The following is a 17,540-nucleotide window of genomic DNA, read 5'->3' as shown; positions in this document are numbered from 1 at the left end:
TTTTTTGCCCCCCATCATGCTATTCCATCTTAATTATCAATTCTTGACCAGCCAACAAGCCATTGTACAAAACACCATTCAAAAAGCAAAAGAAACCGTACGCCATCAAACCTTGGAAGCACCAAAGCACAAAGATAAAGATGCACCCATTGACCATGTTGTCTTTGTCATTCATGTAAGAGAAAAAAATAAAATAAATAGATATTGACCCTCTCCTAAACGACGACCCTCCAATGACTGTAGGGTATAGGACAACAAACCGAACAATATGGATTCTTTCAAAAACATTGTAAGTGTTGTGTTTTCCCTATAGAATGGCCGATCGGTCTCTCACATCTTCTCCACTTCTATCACCAGTGCAAAACCTTCACGATACAACAAATAAAGCGGTGGAAGAGAATGACCATTTCCACGCCAAGCCCATTCGTGTAAAGTACATTCCTATTGAATGGCACAAGCATATCCATGATGAAACAGATCAAGCCATGAATGATATCACGTTACGATCCGTTTCCTCTTTGCGCATGGTCAACAACGATTACCTCGCCGACGCGTTTTTTTACCTGTCGAAAGATCGAGGGCAAAGCATCATTCATCATGTCACTCAAGCATTCAACGAAGCCTATGTTCACTTCATGGCCGAACACCCCTCTTTTCAGGGCAAAATCGCCATTTTAGCTTATTCTTTAGGCGGCATCATCACTTGGGATATCCTCTCCAATCAGTCATACTCCTTATCTGTGAATAACCTGTCAGAAGAAGAGAGACGCTTTCGAGCACATCACTATGGCAAAGTGGATTACTTTACATTTGCTCCATTACTCTTCAAGCCGGATTACTTGTTTACTTTGGGAAGTCCTTTGAGTGCCTTCTTATGTATCAGAAATCAAGACCCAAAATATTATCGTCCTACACAAGATATCATTTTCGAAAACATCTTTCATCCCTATGATCCCTTGGTAAATATTATTTCTTTATTTTTTTGGGTTTTTTTTTTTTTGCTTCTTTTTTGGGGGGGGGGATGCGTATCTAAAGTTGATCTCCATCATACATTACATACATGTATTTATACATCTACTTTAATTTTTCATACATGAAAGGGTTATCGCTTTGAACCTATGCTGAGTGATGACTACAAACACACACCTGCTGTTTTAATCGATGCTGCTACTTCTCCTACTGTCACGGCTGCTTCTGCAACAACGTCTTCTTTTAGTCCAAACAAGCTTTTCTCTAGGTCGCCCTTCACTTCATCTCGTACAACATCCGCCGCCGCCGCCGCCGCCACCCACGCCGCCAGCAGTCATAGCACTAGTACGAGTATTCACCCTTTATCCCTTGAACCTTGTTGTTACCCACAGGGGGACACATCTTGCATCCATGTGCCTTGCCTTCCTGATCCACAGGGTGACAGCTCAACGACATTGCTGAAAACCTTTTTCTCATCCCTGAAACGTTATTTTTCTCCAGCTCATACTCCAACCTTTATACCCCAATCTTATGTACCATCATTCGAAGAAGAAGAAGAAGAGGGAATGCTCTATGACTCCTCCACTCTATCTACACCCAAACTCTCCTTAGATGGCAGTGTCGTTTCTTCTGATGACGAAGAAGAAAGAAGCCCCGTTGATTCAAACATGTTTCTCTTTGAAAAAAGTACTACTACTACTGCTACTACGATGCATGACTATATTACCGTGTCAGCTATAGACGGAACGACAGAAATAGCAACAGCAGCAACAACAACAACAGCAGCCGAGCTCAAGGGTACTCCTATTTTACAGCCACCCCACAGCAGTAAAAAACGCTCTTATTCTTCGTCCACTCTGTTGCCCCTTGAAGAAGAAGAACAAGTCAAGAAGGAGACCCTCAACAGGATCAAAAGGCTCAAAAAGGCCCCTTTATCTCAAGAATCCATTCAACTCTTAAATACAACCCTCACTCGATCAAGTACAGTGCAATATACCGAAAAAGAAGACCAAGATCAAAATGACTACCTCTGCAATCATCACTATTACAAGAACAACAATAGACAGAAACGAATTGACTATGTTTTAAGGCCTGAACGTCTTTTAGGTGGTCTTTTACGGAAAAACGAGTACATGAGTGGTCTTACTGCTCATTTCTCCTATTGGTCTAACAAGGATTTGATGTGGCATTTGGTGCGTCGACTTGAAAATACAAATGAAACTGTTTGAATATACCCCCCATGTATCCATCCAAAGTAATACCTTTAGGCAATTAGATGTAAAGAAACTTTATTTAGTAAATAGTTTGTAATAAAAGTACAGAATCATTCAATATAGCACATATTTTCATTTTTATCTCTATTTTTTTTTTTTTTAAAAAAAAAGCTATAGCTTCTTCTCATATTCACTTGCGTACATTAGGTACAATTGTTTAAATGAATACAATGACTACGCGCAGCAGTTCAGATACCATCTACATTACTGCTACAAGTGCTGTATAATAATAGAGTTCACCGTCTTTAGAGCATAGGCGGCTTTTCTTTATAGAGGGACGAAGCATCTTTTCTGTAGTTTTCTTAATGTAAAATCATCACTTACTTTTTCAGTATGGGTCTCGGTCTCCAAAAGTTGTCTGTATTCCCAGCATTCAAGCATTCATTTTTTTTTTAGAACTGAACATTGGGTTGCCAGAAAGTAAGTAACCCTGCTTTGAAAATATTCCTTATTATTGTGAGACGACCCAATAGAGTTATCGACATAGTACACAAATAAAAAAAAGAAAAAGATTTAAGGTCATTAAAATTTCTTTTTTTTTTTTAAGATGTTGACATACTTTTGTCAACATTGGTTTATTTGTAAAGAGAGTGTGTGTGTGAGTAATAAAAAGGGGGGATTTTAGCTTCTATACACATACATAATAATGAAAAAGAGAGAGATAGGGGACACAGGGGCTTTTTTTTTTTCAAGTTGACGTTGTCAACACACTTTGTTGATGTTGATGTTGATGACCAGCAGCAGCAGAAGTAATAGTATTGATAGCACCAGTGGCATTTGCTTCCGTCATGATCAAGTCATTATCAGCTGTCACATTGTTACTGTGAGTATCAGGAGCAGAGAGTAATGGTGAAGGATGTGGAAGAAGCGTGTTGTCATTTCTTAGAGAGGACGTAACAAAATCAAATGAAGTGCACTGATGAAGTGGTGTTGACTGATTGGTACTCGTTGTTGTTGTAGAAGAAGAGGGTGTGGAAGAAGTCGAAGTGTATTGTTGATGGAATAGATCATTCGTGTTATTGTAATCTGTAACAAATAAAAAGGGTGCTTTTTGCTGCTGTGGATTCGTATGAGCGGTCGTAGTAGACGCCATCACCATATCCATACTTTGTTCTGCTGCTGCAATCACCATTGGATCGATAAATCCATTTTCTTGGTGACATTGTTGTAACTCATGGATGTCAGTCTGTGTCGGATGGTGGAGGTGAGAAGGTTGAGGGGAAGTAGCCATAAAAGGTGGATGATGGTTGAAATAAGACCATTCTTGTTGTTGTTGTTGTTGTTGTTGTTGTTGCTGTTGTTGCTGTTGTTGCTGTTGTTGCTGATGTTGCACCATGAGCGATGGAGTAGAGTGATTAAAAGGCGAGCTGTCTGATGCTACCATGCCTGCTGCGGCAGCAGCAGCGACTGCCATGGCCATGGCTTCCGTAGTCGATGAAGAAGGATGGTTAGAAGGCGTTGGGTACAAAATGGAATGATTTGTAGTCGCATTATCCATAGGGCCAAGTTGGTAATTATATCCTTGCATCGTATGATGATGGTCCATCATTAACGAATTATTATTGGCTGCTGCTGCTGCTGCTGCTGCTGACGACGACGGACAGGAAAAGTAATACGAGTGGTGATGAGCGTTGAAATCATTCGCTTTGGCAGGTGAAGGCGACATGATGGCATCGACTGAGGCAGTAGTCGTCGTAGTATCAGCTGCATGATGGTAATAAAAAGGAGAATAAGGGGCTGTAGCTATTGGCGCGCCGTTGGTACCAGAAGAGCCCATAAAAGGATGTTGATTCAAAGTGGCTATATCATTCTCGTGATAACCAACAGCAGACGACGCAAAGGGCACCTTTCCGGCTGAGGACGCTGCTGCTGTTGCTATCGGCGATGCTGCATTCCTGGTCTTTCTTTTGTTGTTCAGATGATTGTTCATTCTTAATTTCGCTTTATATTGCTGTCGAATCGCGGTATTTTGAACGGCTCTTTCCTTATCTGACGAAGATGATGAAGACGTCGAAGATGACGACGAGGAAGATGATAAAGAAGCGACCACTTTGGATTTGTTCGACTTATTGTTACCACTGTTGCCAGCCGTGGGGAGGGAACTCGCTGCTGCCGCTGCCGCTGCTGCCGCCGCTGCTGCTGCTGCTGCTGCCCTTCTACCACGTGCTGCTCTCTGTTCTCCTTTCAATCTTAATTGAGCCACAATGGAGCGAGACTCTTGAAGATCTTTCTCCGTTTTGAACATACGAGAAGTCAAAGTAGCTGCGGTACTATGAGATGATAGTGTAGCGCCTGCCATGTGCCTGTTCTTGGTGCCATCACCACGCTCACGCTCCTGTAAGAGAGGGCTTTTACCCTCTGCTGCACATACACTACGTACAAGTGCACGTTGGGCTTCCAGATCAGTTTCGATTCTTCTGATCCTTGCTTCGAGCTGGGAGAGATTATCAATAAAGGGGTCTACATTCGTCGGTTGCGTATTACGAGATCGACGAGAACTTGGATATGCACACAAGACGCCTGTTGAGAGGCAACGAGTGCAATTAGGATGAATGCCATCGCAACGAACCTGTCAAAAAGAGAAAGAAAAAAGTTAGAATTGAGAGGCTACATGCGATCAGCTCACCATTTTCATTGTACCTTTTTATGATGGCAGCGGTAACAAGCAATAGGTGCTCTGGGTCGTTTAATAGAAGGATGCATACGTGTCATTGTTCCTGAGTTATTACTTGATGAAGAAGAAGAAGAAGCAGAAGAGGAAGCGGGTGAGGAAGAAGAATTGTTGTTGTTGCTATTGCTGTTGTTAGCTTTGCTATTCATGCTTTTTTTAGCTATAAAATTAGTCAGGAAATGTGAATGAATGGATAATTATGAATTGGGTTGATAAAAGGAATGAATTTGATCTTTATATATGTTGCTTCAAATGAACGTAAAGTTGCTATTTTTATTAAAATAGAAAAATTAAGGCTGTTTTAATAAAGAAAAAAAAAAAAAAAAAACCATTAAAGAAATAGACAAAAAGAGAGAGGCATTATTTGTTAACTTTTATACTGTCATTTATTGATGGCTGTCTTTCTTTCTAAAGCGATATGCAATGTTCAGCTAAAAGTCAAAAACTACAAAGTCTAGTTTTTTCGTTGTTATCACACACATCAAAAGGAAGACGAGCTCTCAGTTCTTCTGAAACAAATGCCCCTATCACTGTTCAACTAGTATGTTCCCCTGGCTTAAAATTTTACGTTCACCTAGCCTAAAGATAATTATAATAGATCGAATGCTTACTTTCTTGACTCAAGATAAAATCCGTTACTATCATCATTGCTTCAACCATTCGATTGAGAAACGAGTAAGAGCTTTCTAACCTTTTTACCTCACACGCAAAACACGAGTGCTTATGTATGTACATATAATTCAATGGATACGTTACGTAAATAAGCCAAGGATACATCGCTTGCAGAGTGCAACAAGGAAAAGATAAAAAAATTGGACACTTGATCTCTCCTACTGCTTTCGCTTTACTCAAACATATGGATACCTTTATTTTATAATATGGCCTACTATTGTGAAACATTTTCGTACATTTAGGCTGAGGCATTGACAATATAGTAACCTCCTTTCTCGTAGCTCAATTCAAAATTAGTGTATGTTTCTTCTCGTCGAAAAAAACAAAACACAACACAAAGCGTACGAACGAAAGCATGAACTCCAACATCAGCTCACTATGACTTACACTTCATAACTATCTATTCGATATCAGTCATAGAAAAAGAAAACAAAACTCCCAAATAACTATTGAAAGTATAACTGGAATCGTAGTATAAAATTTATATGCTTTTCAAACTTATAGTGCTTTAACTTTGTGTCCATTAAGGAATGATCTCATTCTATCGTCGGCTTATAGAAGTATAGAAAACTTTATCCATGCTTTTGCTGATTGGTTGCTACCTTGCTTGTTTGCTGCTTCCATGGCCAAAAAAAAAAAAAAAACCCAGAATTCAAGCAATATAAACATACATAAAATACTTTGTCAGCTGTTCATTCTGTTGCAAATAGGTAATGTAGTGAAATAAATATTGTAGTGCCGTGAGCCATAGATGGTTCTAATGTACGTTGACCACCATTCTATCTCAATGAAAATAGTACCAATATTCTCTGTACTATTTTTATAGATCTCGTTCTCTAAGGATAAGGCTCTTTCTCGTAATTACTATTTATAATGGAGAATTAGCATTTCAACCAAGCTTATGCTACCCCAAGAAAAGTTTGTAAAAAAAAAAAAGATCTTCATTATCGAGCGAACATTGACCATGTAAGTTGCTCACAAGATGATACTAAGGCTGCACTTTGTCTAGATGCATAAGACATGTGATGCTCAGGATTCTTGCACCAATATAGCCTATATTTTAACTCCACTTTCATACACCATCTATGAGTCTATCATATGCAGTATACATAACTATTCCTCCTTCTTCCTTCAGGTATAATATACATATTTCGAGGTCATTCATCTCAACATGTAATAATGAATGTGATAAAAGCATAGGGTTCCTGACTAAATTTTTCACTATCATTTCTGATAGTGCTCAATAAGAAAAGTACAAACGAACTGTCTATGTCATTATGCGATCCTTATTAGTCATGTTTTGTACAAAAAAGACACAAAGCTCATTACTACTGTAGATCAATAACAGGCTTTATTCTATCATCATTCAGAAAAGTAATACTGCGGATAAAGTACCAAAGGTGCAAATAAATCAACCATCGCTTGCATGCACAGAGGCTGTTCGTTTGGAAAAATACATGATTATGCTTGCTTTATTTTTTTCAAATATATCAAATTTTACAGAAGTATGTGTAGTTTTTTTCGCCCCAACTGTTTGCTAACCTTTCAGATTTTTCATCTAATTTTCATCATTACGAGAAATGAAATAGTTGACACCAATAAGTTCAAGATTGTTCTGCTGAGTAAATGCTTGGAAATCCCATTTGTTAGCTTCTTTGGTTAAAGCATAGTTTGCTGCGGTCTCGGGCTGCTTATAAAGCAGGAAGATATAACGATGGTCACCGGTGTTGGGTGGTGGAGCAGGTCCCAAGTAAGAATCTAATGCAGATGCTTGCTTAATGTCACCGTTGCCTATTTTCATAAAAATGATTGGCAAGTTTCAATGGTTAGTGAAAGAGAAGGTGAAGTTGCATAACGCGTTACCATACGTACCGGGGACATTGGTGAGAACCCAGTGGCGATAAGGAGCCCATTTTGGGTCTTCCTTTGAAGGGGCATCAGGATCAATCTTTGAACACGTTATAGAGAGAATTAATAATCTCTATCTTTAACAAATGTAATCCAAGTCATATGCATACCATTAAAAGAGTGTATTTAGCATTTTCGTCAGGTGCAACAAATGTTACTTCGGGAGCTTCTTGTGAGTCACTAGGCTTGATAAAGTTACCTAAAGCGACCTCTTCACCATTAGGGAATTTGATACCCAAAAGAGTAGAAGGCGTGAAATCATTCGAAACAACTTTTGTATTTAAAAAAAGAAAACGTATTCGTCAGTTGAAAGCAACTCTATTGACCAGCCCTCTATGTATGACTTTACTATTAGGAATAATGTCAGCCTTCTTTAAAGCGTTGCTCATGTTCATATCCATTGTAACAAGCACCATGTTTATAGTTAAGTATAATACTGATGAAAAGAAGGGAAAAAGAAAAACCAGAAAAAGAAAAAAGGAAGGGCTAGGCCATTATATCATCGCTCTTGAAATTTCTCTGAAAATTATGCACTTTCTATGCCTTTTCCTCCAAAATATGATGTGAAACCTTATGAGCAACACAGATTTCACAATATACTGCAGTGACGTGGGTTTGTTCGTTTCCTGGATTTAAGTTTCAAAAAAGTAACACTACACCAAAACGATAGCTCTTCCTTCTTTATTCCTTTTTCCAATGTCATCACCTGCCGCATCTACAGAACCAACAGTTAATTTAAACACAAATAATGCTACTTCCAAACCTGTGCCAGTCAAACTTGTTTTATTAGGTATAGCATAGCACACCACAAACTTGAAAACAGGTCACACCTGATTTTTATATCAATGGCTAATCTACTGTCTCATCTCTCGTCACTGTCGACAATTGTTATAGGCGAGTCTGCGGTTGGCAAATCTAGCCTTGTCATTCGCTTTGTTGATCGTGAATATACTGAGAACAGAGAACCAACCATTGGTGGTAAAGTAATTTTTGCTGAGCAAAAATAAATCAAGATAAAAATGAAATAAAGCACCTACGCCAACGGAACCTGTCAACGACTATTTTGCTAACACTATCAACAATCCATTCTCATTTTTTCCATCAAAATTATATAGCTGCATTCTTAACACAGAAATGTACAATGGACGACAGGACAATCAAATATGAAATTTGGGATACAGCAGGACAAGAACGTTTTCATTCTTTAGCACCAATGTACTACAGAAATGCACAAGCTGCAATTGTTATGTATGATATTACGAAAGCTGTAAGATCATAGCACATTTTGATATTTGCTTTATGCTCGTAATGGTCAGTGAAGCAACAATGAAGACGGTGCTTAACCAAATCATTACCATTTTTTAGCCAACACTAGATAAAGCCAAAGGATGGGTTAAAGAATTGCAACGACAGGCCAACTCACAAATAGTCATTGCACTTGTTGGTAACAAATTAGATTTATGCGAAAACGACGATGAAGTTGAAGCAGATAATGAAAATGAGAATGAGGAGCAGAATGGAAATGCTTATAACGGTAGCCGACAAGTCACTTACGAAGAAGCTTCAGCTTACGCACAAGAAGCAGGCCTCTTATTTTTTGAAACAAGTGCACGAACTGGCATGAATGTGGATGAAGTGTTTACAGATATAGCCAAAAATATTCCTCTTGAATATCTCGCTAATAACAGAAATGGATCACGAGTGGGTGGAGCACAAGGCAATAACGCTAGACTTGACCTTCTACGTGAAGCTGGCACCAATGGGCAGAATTCAGGTGGTTGCGCTTGTTGAGGAGCGAGACAAATATACTTGGCTTATCAGGTTAAGTGTGCTGAACCGGAATTTGACGGTTCAATTATTCCTTTATTGATTTAGTTTATGCCGAAGCTCCCCATAGCAATTTGAAACTAAAATTCTAAATTTTGTAAATATCTACACTAGTCAACTTTGATAGCTATAAATGCTGATCACGCTATCATCTTTTCACATGAGAAGTACTTTCTATCTTTGCTTCCGCATTTTTCATTTTTGGACCTTGTATTAAACCATCATTAGTACTGTATTCCGTTATACGTACCTCTAGGTTCAACACATAAGACTCATTAGCATCTCATACGTATGGCTCCCTTTAGAACTAATAACACATACCATAAGAACGTATTTACGCGTGTATAAGGTCTGAAGGCAGTTACTTTCTTTCTTCGAGTTTCAAATACCTCAAAAACTGGCATCTTCTTTATAAAGGTTTACAAAGGGTACACCATGTTTTTCTAAATGTCTTCTAATAGGAAATTGCCGGATAGCAATAGTACTATGACAAGCACAAAAGGTCAGAAAGCAGACGAAATTCCATCTCTGCGACAGCAGACAAGTATTAGCAGAAAATTATAAGATCATTCAACTATGCCTAAGTTTAAGATTGGCTATTAAAGATCATGAGGTAGCGATTCTAGTGATAGATATCAGAGAAGGTTGTAATCCTCTTGATACAAATTCTAAGGATGAAGAAACAAAAGAATTGACAGTGTTAATGCCTTCTGTATATTTCTGTCATTCGTTATAATTCGAACAATAATCGACATGAGCTCTTATTGAAAGGAGAATGCTGTGTTTTCCAAAAAGCAACAGCCTATCTTCTCATTAAGATACCATTATCTGCCATAAAAGCCCCTTTCGGCACTTATAACATTAAAAGATAAACAATTATATCATAATTCGCCCTTTTCAATATTTTGCTACAATTACAGAGTTTACTTATGTTCTTGCCAGACATAAATACAGATTTACTAGTTAGCGATTAGAGCTAAGTGAATTATTGCGTTTATTTGGTTTAGGTGATTATTGAAGGCATTACGACATATTGCAATTTTTTTCTTTACTGAATGAACATTCATTAAAATGTGAGTTATAAAGAAAGGGAGAGTATCAGAATGAGGGCCCTCCTCCCTTCTTAAAAAAAAAAGAAGAAAAAAGAAAAGAAAGGTCTTATTGTTGGAAAAATACACGGTGAATACCATCATCCGTTATAGAGTCTATATAATGATTGGCGGGCTGTAAAAAGGCGATAGTATGGCATTGGACAACATGAGCATGCCATAAAGTATTTTGTAAAGGAACGCGAGGAGACTCCGCATTCTTATAATGGATCATGCCTTTTTTGTCAAGCATCATTCCATGACACACTTTCCAACTCATTCGTTTGCGAGTCTTCTTGAATTGTTCGACAAATTCCATGGTACGCTGATACGTTTGTTCGTCAAAGGACCGTACAAATGTCTCTGGATTGGTGTGTCACTATTATCAGCAGGTGTATTTTCATCATCATCCTCTTCAAATTGTCTTTTTAATTATCGCATCTTCTCGATCCTTCTTGCGCATGCTGATCAATTGCTGAGAATATGCTAGCCGTTCGCTGGTATTCAAGATACCTTGATAAACTTTGATGCTGGCACCGCAAATTGATTTGGCTGCATCCAACAATAGAGGTCTTTCAACAACCACAGTACCAGAACATCCAACGTGCACTGATAAGTCAGAAGAGAGGGAACGATTAAACCCACTGGTCTCATCCAAAAATTTTAAAATCGCGCAAGAGTTTGTGGAGTATTTGTAGTTTTTCGGTTCTCCCTCTCTCCCAATTGATCAGCGCCCGTTTGGTGTTCTAGTACTGTGCTTTTAGAACGACCTCCATTGATAAGGTGGCATTTTCGGGCCCACAGGCCGCATTGAACATCCATAGCGCATGGTAAGATACTTGGACTTATAAGCTTCTCAAGGATGCCACTTGTTTCATTTATACAAAAAACAACCAACACCGGCAATGTTTTGAACCTTTGATAGGCCAAGGTACAATACTTGATTGATCGATGTATGAAGGCAAAATTCACTGTATGTTGCACTTCGACAATGATGGGGGCATGCCCAAGTAATTCATTTAACGGAACATATAACACATCAGATTGTGAGCCGTCCGCCCTCTCAGAATCTCCTATCACATAGGCATCACCGTCAACACCTGCGACTGCCTTAGTCACAATATCTTTAACTTTCGGATATTTCAGAAGATTTCTGGTTGTCAATGTAATATTTGCGGTTATTAATTGGGTTTAGTAAACGCGACTTATTGATTGATATAAACTGTAAAGTGAATGATTCACCTTTAGTCCTTTAATAATACACCGAGAGAGGTAAGCATTCATGGCGAACTGAACGTTTGTATTTGACAACAAAAGGAGTTAAGTACTCGTTCCTGAAATTTTCAACCAGTTAGAATGCAGCATTACGTATGCGCATGTCTTTAGAGTACAAGGTTACGTGTATAGGTCTTATTACAATTCTATGATCGTAATAACGAGTCTAGTTTTTGCAGATGTCTCTAATTCGTGTTTAACTATTATAGGGGTATGGAAATAGCACATTTTCCCGCCAGTATTAGAGCACTTTTGAAAGTTCCGTTAATCTATTTAACGCGAGAGAACTGGCGAGTAAGAAGCGAATAAAAAAAAAAGAGGTCCAATATACTGTAAAAAAAGATTAAAGTCTAAGCAGATGCTTTTTAAGACTTGGTTGATGAACGAGGCATGTTTCTGCGATGTTTAGTAGAGGTAGACTGTTCTATGGCAGGACGACCTCTTTTGCGACGAGTAGATATGGAAGGTTTTTTTCCAGGAGAGGTAAAATTAGTGGTGAGATGATCAAATTCCTGGATAAATTAATTGGTTTCCTCTGTTTAGATAATCTAGTACTTTTGTTGTATAATGATAGCCTTTCTACTCATGTAATGCTGGTTGCCGCTTGCCTGAAATAGGCGTCTATCGGGCCTCAAGCCGGTAGGCATAGGGTATTGTGTCAATCAGCCCCAAGGGCGGCCATGTTGACGTCTCTCCTTGTGGGGGCTGCCTGGGCAACTACTCTCCTAGAGAGTAGGCTAGAGCATCAACACCTTTTTTTTTATATAATGATTCAAATAGAAAATGAGAAACAAAACAAAATAAAATAAAGAACCTAACTTTTATATGGTAGAAACAAAAAAGCAATCTACTTATCTCTCTTCCGCGGATATTTCTCATCGTTTACGTTTTACGTTTTACGTTTAGCGTTTACTTCTTTAATTTATAGAAATAACAAGTCTTCCAAATTTTGATAAAGAATGCATTAAAATGAATAATTACTTTTTCAAGTTGATATAGTATGTAGATAGGAACTTTTACTTACAATTGATTTATGAAAGCATGGCATGCATTTCTGCTGTATATAATTACTGCCTAGTTTTTATTGTTGTTGCCTATTACTTCTAGAACTATGGTGATGAATTATGACTTTTTGCAACTTATGCAATAGAACTTCGAGTACCATCAATACCGAAGGATATTTGTTCACTTAGTAGGTTACTATTATATAAATTATATGCTCACTATAGAACATACATCTGCATGTTAGACCGTCTGAAAAAGGTTGTTAATTTAATTCTTTAGTCGGCAACTCCATATAAGCGTAACTATAGTATACTTCGACAATCTGATAAAGAATTTCATTAGCTAAAGATTTTTAGTAGTCAGCCGCTCATACAAAAATTTTAGGTCAAATGGGAGACGTCCTTGCCCACTTTATAACCAGAGAGAAAACCACACTAAAAAATAACGATGAGTAGCGATTCTAACGTGACAGAAAACTCGCCTAAAGCCTCAGAAAAAACTGGTTCCAGAGCCGAAGACTTCAAAGCGTTAACAAAAAGATATGCTGAAAGTTGTTCTGAGATGCTAGAGTACAGTAATGCTGCGCGATTTGAAAACAAGATCACTGAAATGATCTAACATACTCGTGCCTTTACAATAGTCACTCAAAGGGGCCTTACAAACATTTAAAAAGCGAACTCACAAATTTCTTGCCAGAAGAGACACTGAAAAAGTTTGATAACTTAGTTCAAGAACAAAAATGCAAATACAAAGCAGATTTACTGGTATGGGAGATCACAACTAACTGCGTTATGTAAAAGTTGGGACATGAAATGTGTTCCCTTTTTACTCCACAGCTAACAACCTTCCATAGGATATAGCCAGCAGTGTATCTGAAGGGCTCGGCGATCGTCTCAGTGTTTTAGATGATATGGTTGAAGAAGCAAAGGAACACGACAGAGTGAAAGCTCAACTGATTCCTTCTCCTTCTCAAGTCAATCGAGGAGTTATTTATAAGCAGAAGCAGGAACTGATCAAACAAATGCAGCATACATATCTCAAGGTAAATTGAGGATTGAAGTCAGAATTGCTTTGATATTATGTAGAAAGAAGATCTCATTTAGTTGTACTCCTAGGAAGCTGATGAAGGCCGTCAAATATACAAACAAATTAAAGCACTTAAACAGCAGACTGATTCCAAAAAGCAGAGAATCGAAACCATCGCAAACTATTATGATGAGGTACGCAAATAGAGCTAGTTGCAGGCTCGTCGGAAACAATCTAACGTTTTGTCTTTTAAATAGTATGTTAGAACTGCTCAGGAAATTTCAGGCATTGTCGCTGCCCTTACTCACGATAAGAAGTAAACGAGGAAAGGGAGTGTCCGTCTTTCGCTTTACTGTGTTTCATTGCACCCTTTGAACCAGTGATTTACCTATCCAGCTGATACCAATCATTACCACTACGCATTTATCAATATACCATAAAAGAAACTATTTTTATTCAACTTCAATATACCTAAATTTAAATGCAACAGGTACATTGCTTTAAAAGTTATACGGCCTAACATTCAATAAGAAAGGGGCCTTCAAAAACGAATTTTCGACATTATATACAAATGTTTAGTACGCATTGGCTCTTAAAATTGATCAGTATGACGATTTAAAAAGTTTCGCTGATGCTTATTTTTGTAATGCTTAGTCTATTTTTATACATTTCTTCCAATTTTCGATATGACAAGGTAAACACGGAAATTTTATAGCACTGTTCTCAAATTACATATCAGAACCAGCAGTGAAACATCGGTTGAGATAAACCCCCCCCCCATTTAAGTCACGAATGGCTGGTCTGCATGAAAAAAGTAAAAATACTAAAGATGCCCAATTCTAAGCGCTTTTCAATAAAAAACTCTTCCTTTATTTTCGTGTTAAATAAGCATTCATGGAGCAACAACAACTACCAGAGCTAAATCAAGTTAACAGTTTACCAGATGGTTTCTTTCCTATGCCATTGGCATCTCCAACAGCAACAAAAGTCAACTTTGTCAATGACTCTACTGCTCCCGCGACGGAACGTACCACAACTGACCCCTTGAGCCCCAAAGCGCAAAGACTGAAGCAACAGCAAAATCAAGAATTGGAGCATCAGCAATATCGCAATCGTGTTTATCAACGTCGATCCTCACGTTCACGCGGTGACCGAGTTATCGTTATTGCTTATGACCACTCTAATTATAGTGATGCTATGATAGCCAAAGCTATCAAGTTGAATATGATACGACCAACAGATGACATACGTATTGTTCATATTGTAAGCCAAAATGACTATCGTACTCTGTTTGCACCGATGTTAGCTACCAGCGTTTCGACAACAAGCGGTGTACTGCAAAGCGAAATGGATACGAATATGAGTCATGCAGTTAATGTCATGATGTACGAATTAACCCACACCTTGGGAAAGCACGGGGTATAATTCCTTTCATCAAACTGTCGTAGTGGAACTTTTGACAGATTAGGATTAACAATTTTTCAATTCTTCTTCAATAACGGAATATAGTTTTTTAATGTATCTTCTGATGTTTTGAGAGGTGATCCAAAAGCATCCATTGCTGATTATTGTAGAATTACAAAGCCTCTCTATTTAATCACAGGAACGCGTGGATTGGGTGCTGTCAAAAGGTAAGACATCGCTATCTACTTTCGTCTACAATGCCGTGGAACAATGTAATTTAACGTCTTTGTTTAACGAAGGAGTGTCATGGGATCTGTTTCAAGCTACTTAATCCGACACTGTCCTTGCCCAGTTTTGGTTTGTAAAGTCGAACCTTCAGAGATCGAAGCTCGTAAAGAACAAAACCGGCAGAAGCAGGCAACATTCGAAGAAGTATTATGTAAGCATTGCCAATAAATCCTGCACAGCTTAATCATTTACACTTAATAACCTTATTTCATTTTCCAGCTGCAGTAGGTAACAGTACACCGCAAACGAACCCTCGGTAAACGATCGAACGATTGCTGTTGAGCTAAGTCTAATTACGCGTATCAGGTAATACTATTGTCGTACAATTCGGATTTGCTCTACTGAGCCTGTTCAGATCAAATGTAATACGAATTTCTACTGAACTTCACCATGACATATTATGTAATTACAGAATTACATCGATAATCCTGCATATTGAGGAACAATAAAATGTACTTTTTCTTTTTTCGATAGAAAGGACAGTAACAGCAGAAGAAGTCAAAGAAATGAACTGATAAAAGCTAAGTAGATGTTTAAATAGATGAGCATTGGGCGTCAGTAATTTAAACGGATATAAAATCAGTGAAAGAGTAGGGTCAGAAAGGTAAAGTGAGGAAAAGTGCACAATATAGCCTAGGAAAACAGGATTAAGATCTTGACTTTTTGCTGCCTTTGGCCGTATCTGCTTTTGCTTTACGTTTACTGCCTTTTTTTGGAGTGAGTTTCATTACATCGGCTGATGCACTTGTAGCGAAATTTGTATTTGATACAGCTTGTTCAATTCGTTCGTTCTTAGCATCCAACAAGTTATTGCTCTCATCCATACTTTTATCCGCTAAATCGACTTCTTCTGTATCTATTTTCGAAACTGATTTTTCTCGTTGCGCACTTTCAGTAATTGTGGGTTCAATATCGACTTGTGCACTCGCATCGTCACTCTGATAATCGTCATTTTCAGATGTTGCCAACAAATAATTGAAAACTCTATGTTTGTTTGTTTCGTCTAATCGTTGGTCCTCATCCATCTCTGCATTGCTCTCGTCCTCTATCTCAGCAGTTGTCTCTACGATGATTGTTTTTTCGTTTTCTTCCTCTTCTGCATCTTGAACAATGGGGAAAATGCGCTTTACAGTTTCAAATTCATCTTCTGTTGAAACTTCAGCAGAGTCTTTATATAGATCGACAAGATGATCATAAGAAACGATATATTCATCGGTGCACGCTTGTCGAACCTTTTCTTCCTTTTCTGGTCCACTTGGCATTTCCTTAAACTCTTCATTGACATGGTGGAGCAGTAAATATGCCGATAATAAAGTGCACATATGAAGTAGCATAAGTGAGTGCTTAGTTGTGATATTCCGTTCAAGTGGTTGCATAATCTCAATGCTGGGTATTTCTTCATTATAAGAGTCTAGAAAGGTATTTGATGCTTCTTCCATAAAATTCAAATATCTGTCTTCTCTTACGATATTTGCGTAATAAATGAGATGAAATCTATATCGATAGTCTTGTCAATAAAGTATTCCATTCACAATCACGCTGTAGCAAAGCTATATCTCATACTTTACTCTTTGGTTCCGGGATATTTTGCGATATAGCTGGTACATTTCTTTCTCAGTTCATTCAATACTTCTTCTTCATTATAAATGTGTTTGCACAATAATTTGATGACTTTATCGTAGTATCTTTTTAGCTTCCTCTTATGCAAAACTAGCAGATGATTTTTCACGTAGTAGCGCTTGGCACGAATTTTTTCGCCACCTTTAGACGGTCTTCCTTTGGAGACTTGTGGACTTTTATCAGTTATTTGTTCAAAGTTAAGGGAAAGATCAACTATTTTCATTTAATATATCATAACGTCCATTGATTAGTACAGGTAGCTTTGATATCGCTTATGTCAATAGCAGTTGTTACCAGCATTCTTCCTATTCCGTCTGCTGCCAGCCAGTGATCGATTTATTTCAATGATAGTAGACATTATCTAATTGCAACGGAAAAGTGTTGGTACGTGTGTGAAAAACCACAGAGAAAAAGAAAAGAAGTGATCTGTTTCAACAAACATATTTCAACATGTAAAAAAAAAAGAGGAGGCGGTATTTTTTTTTTTTTCTTCATTGTGACTTATTGTGTGGC

At 38.0% G+C, this 17,540-nt stretch overlaps 9 protein-coding genes across 9 annotated transcripts; 4 read left to right on the top strand and 5 right to left on the bottom strand.

Moving 5' to 3' along the window:
• Nucleotides 1-324: 324 nt before the first annotated feature.
• Nucleotides 325-2,309, top strand: BDF20DRAFT_858550 (uncharacterized protein). Its single transcript, XM_053080414.1, has 2 exons — nucleotides 325-959; nucleotides 1,101-2,309. Exons 1-2 carry the CDS (start codon nucleotides 486-488, stop codon nucleotides 2,196-2,198), a joined length of 1,572 nt encoding a protein of 523 aa, XP_052937999.1. The 5' UTR covers nucleotides 325-485; the 3' UTR covers nucleotides 2,199-2,309.
• Nucleotides 2,310-2,841: 532 nt separating this feature from the next.
• Nucleotides 2,842-5,214, bottom strand: BDF20DRAFT_986122 (uncharacterized protein). The gene is made up of 2 exons (XM_053085206.1): nucleotides 4,884-5,214; nucleotides 2,842-4,812 (listed from the first exon to the last, which is right to left on the bottom strand). The coding sequence occupies exons 1-2, from the start codon at nucleotides 5,061-5,063 to the stop codon at nucleotides 2,932-2,934; spliced, it is 2,061 nt and encodes a 686-aa protein (XP_052937998.1). The 5' UTR covers nucleotides 5,064-5,214; the 3' UTR covers nucleotides 2,842-2,931.
• Nucleotides 5,215-7,144: 1,930 nt separating this feature from the next.
• Nucleotides 7,145-7,910, bottom strand: BDF20DRAFT_816788 (phosphatidylethanolamine-binding protein; the record flags this gene model as incomplete). The annotated part of the gene is made up of 4 exons (XM_053077190.1): nucleotides 7,145-7,377; nucleotides 7,459-7,534; nucleotides 7,605-7,765; nucleotides 7,844-7,910. The coding sequence occupies 4 exons, from the start codon at nucleotides 7,908-7,910 to the stop codon at nucleotides 7,145-7,147; spliced, it is 537 nt and encodes a 178-aa protein (XP_052937997.1).
• A 429-nt stretch (nucleotides 7,911-8,339) lies between these two features.
• Nucleotides 8,340-9,285, top strand: BDF20DRAFT_816235 (ras family-domain-containing protein; the record flags this gene model as incomplete). The annotated part of the gene is made up of 3 exons (XM_053077133.1): nucleotides 8,340-8,472; nucleotides 8,610-8,761; nucleotides 8,860-9,285. 3 exons carry the CDS (start codon nucleotides 8,340-8,342, stop codon nucleotides 9,283-9,285), a joined length of 711 nt encoding a protein of 236 aa, XP_052937996.1.
• Nucleotides 9,286-10,985: 1,700 nt separating this feature from the next.
• BDF20DRAFT_370891 (uncharacterized protein) lies at nucleotides 10,986-11,724 on the bottom strand. Its single transcript, XM_053075299.1, has one exon. The coding sequence runs from the start codon at nucleotides 11,229-11,231 to the stop codon at nucleotides 11,073-11,075; it is 159 nt and encodes a 52-aa protein (XP_052937994.1). The 5' UTR covers nucleotides 11,232-11,724; the 3' UTR covers nucleotides 10,986-11,072.
• On the bottom strand, nucleotides 11,391-11,573 carry BDF20DRAFT_799690 (uncharacterized protein; the record flags this gene model as incomplete). The annotated part of the gene is made up of 1 exon (XM_053076343.1): nucleotides 11,391-11,573. A coding segment is annotated over one exon (183 nt), but the record flags the coding sequence as incomplete, so codon positions are not given.
• A 1,412-nt stretch (nucleotides 11,725-13,136) lies between the features above and the next one.
• BDF20DRAFT_911332 (uncharacterized protein) lies at nucleotides 13,137-14,035 on the top strand (the record flags this gene model as incomplete). Its single annotated transcript, XM_053083808.1, has 5 exons — nucleotides 13,137-13,258; nucleotides 13,330-13,453; nucleotides 13,543-13,731; nucleotides 13,805-13,909; nucleotides 13,973-14,035. 5 exons carry the CDS (start codon nucleotides 13,137-13,139, stop codon nucleotides 14,033-14,035), a joined length of 603 nt encoding a protein of 200 aa, XP_052937993.1.
• Nucleotides 14,036-14,322: 287 nt separating this feature from the next.
• BDF20DRAFT_370868 (uncharacterized protein) lies at nucleotides 14,323-15,713 on the top strand. The gene is made up of 4 exons (XM_053075298.1): nucleotides 14,323-15,134; nucleotides 15,225-15,346; nucleotides 15,419-15,558; nucleotides 15,627-15,713. The coding sequence occupies exons 1-4, from the start codon at nucleotides 14,610-14,612 to the stop codon at nucleotides 15,665-15,667; spliced, it is 828 nt and encodes a 275-aa protein (XP_052937992.1). The 5' UTR covers nucleotides 14,323-14,609; the 3' UTR covers nucleotides 15,668-15,713.
• On the bottom strand, nucleotides 15,598-17,454 carry BDF20DRAFT_370788 (uncharacterized protein). Its single transcript, XM_053075297.1, has 3 exons — nucleotides 17,322-17,454; nucleotides 16,976-17,240; nucleotides 15,598-16,901 (listed from the first exon to the last, which is right to left on the bottom strand). Exons 1-3 carry the CDS (start codon nucleotides 17,383-17,385, stop codon nucleotides 16,055-16,057), a joined length of 1,176 nt encoding a protein of 391 aa, XP_052937991.1. The 5' UTR covers nucleotides 17,386-17,454; the 3' UTR covers nucleotides 15,598-16,054.
• Between the last annotated feature and the right edge of the window lie 86 nt (nucleotides 17,455-17,540).

Source organism: Mycotypha africana (genome assembly GCF_025528875.1).
Source record: "Mycotypha africana strain NRRL 2978 chromosome Unknown BDF20scaffold_3, whole genome shotgun sequence".
Lineage (NCBI taxonomy): Eukaryota > Fungi > Mucoromycota > Mucoromycetes > Mucorales > Mycotyphaceae > Mycotypha > Mycotypha africana.
This window is presented reverse-complemented; position numbering and strand designations above follow the sequence as displayed.

Bases quoted from the DNA above. Each gene is read 5' to 3' on its own strand.
- BDF20DRAFT_858550 (XM_053080414.1), top strand. From the start codon at position 486: ATGAATGATATCACGTTACGATCCGTTTCCTCTTTGCGCATGGTCAAC. The intron at 960-1,100 runs GTAAATATTATT...CATACATGAAAG, and splicing joins TTCATCCCTATGATCCCTTG to GGTTATCGCTTTGAACCTAT.
- BDF20DRAFT_986122 (XM_053085206.1), bottom strand. From the start codon at position 5,063: ATGAATAGCAAAGCTAACAACAGCAATAGCAACAACAACAATTCTTCT. The intron at 4,813-4,883 runs GTACAATGAAAA...TCTTTTTGACAG, and splicing joins ACCGCTGCCATCATAAAAAG to GTTCGTTGCGATGGCATTCA.
- BDF20DRAFT_370788 (XM_053075297.1), bottom strand. From the start codon at position 17,385: ATGTCTACTATCATTGAAATAAATCGATCACTGGCTGGCAGCAGACGG. The intron at 17,241-17,321 runs GTAACAACTGCT...AAATGAAAATAG, and splicing joins ACGGAATAGGAAGAATGCTG to TTGATCTTTCCCTTAACTTT. The intron at 16,902-16,975 runs GTAAAGTATGAG...CTATCGATATAG, and splicing joins AAATATCCCGGAACCAAAGA to ATTTCATCTCATTTATTACG.
- BDF20DRAFT_370868 (XM_053075298.1), top strand. From the start codon at position 14,610: ATGGAGCAACAACAACTACCAGAGCTAAATCAAGTTAACAGTTTACCA. The intron at 15,135-15,224 runs GTATAATTCCTT...AACGGAATATAG, and splicing joins ACACCTTGGGAAAGCACGGG to TTTTTTAATGTATCTTCTGA. The intron at 15,559-15,626 runs GTAAGCATTGCC...TTCATTTTCCAG, and splicing joins AACATTCGAAGAAGTATTAT to CTGCAGTAGGTAACAGTACA.
- BDF20DRAFT_370891 (XM_053075299.1), bottom strand. From the start codon at position 11,231: ATGGATGTTCAATGCGGCCTGTGGGCCCGAAAATGCCACCTTATCAAT.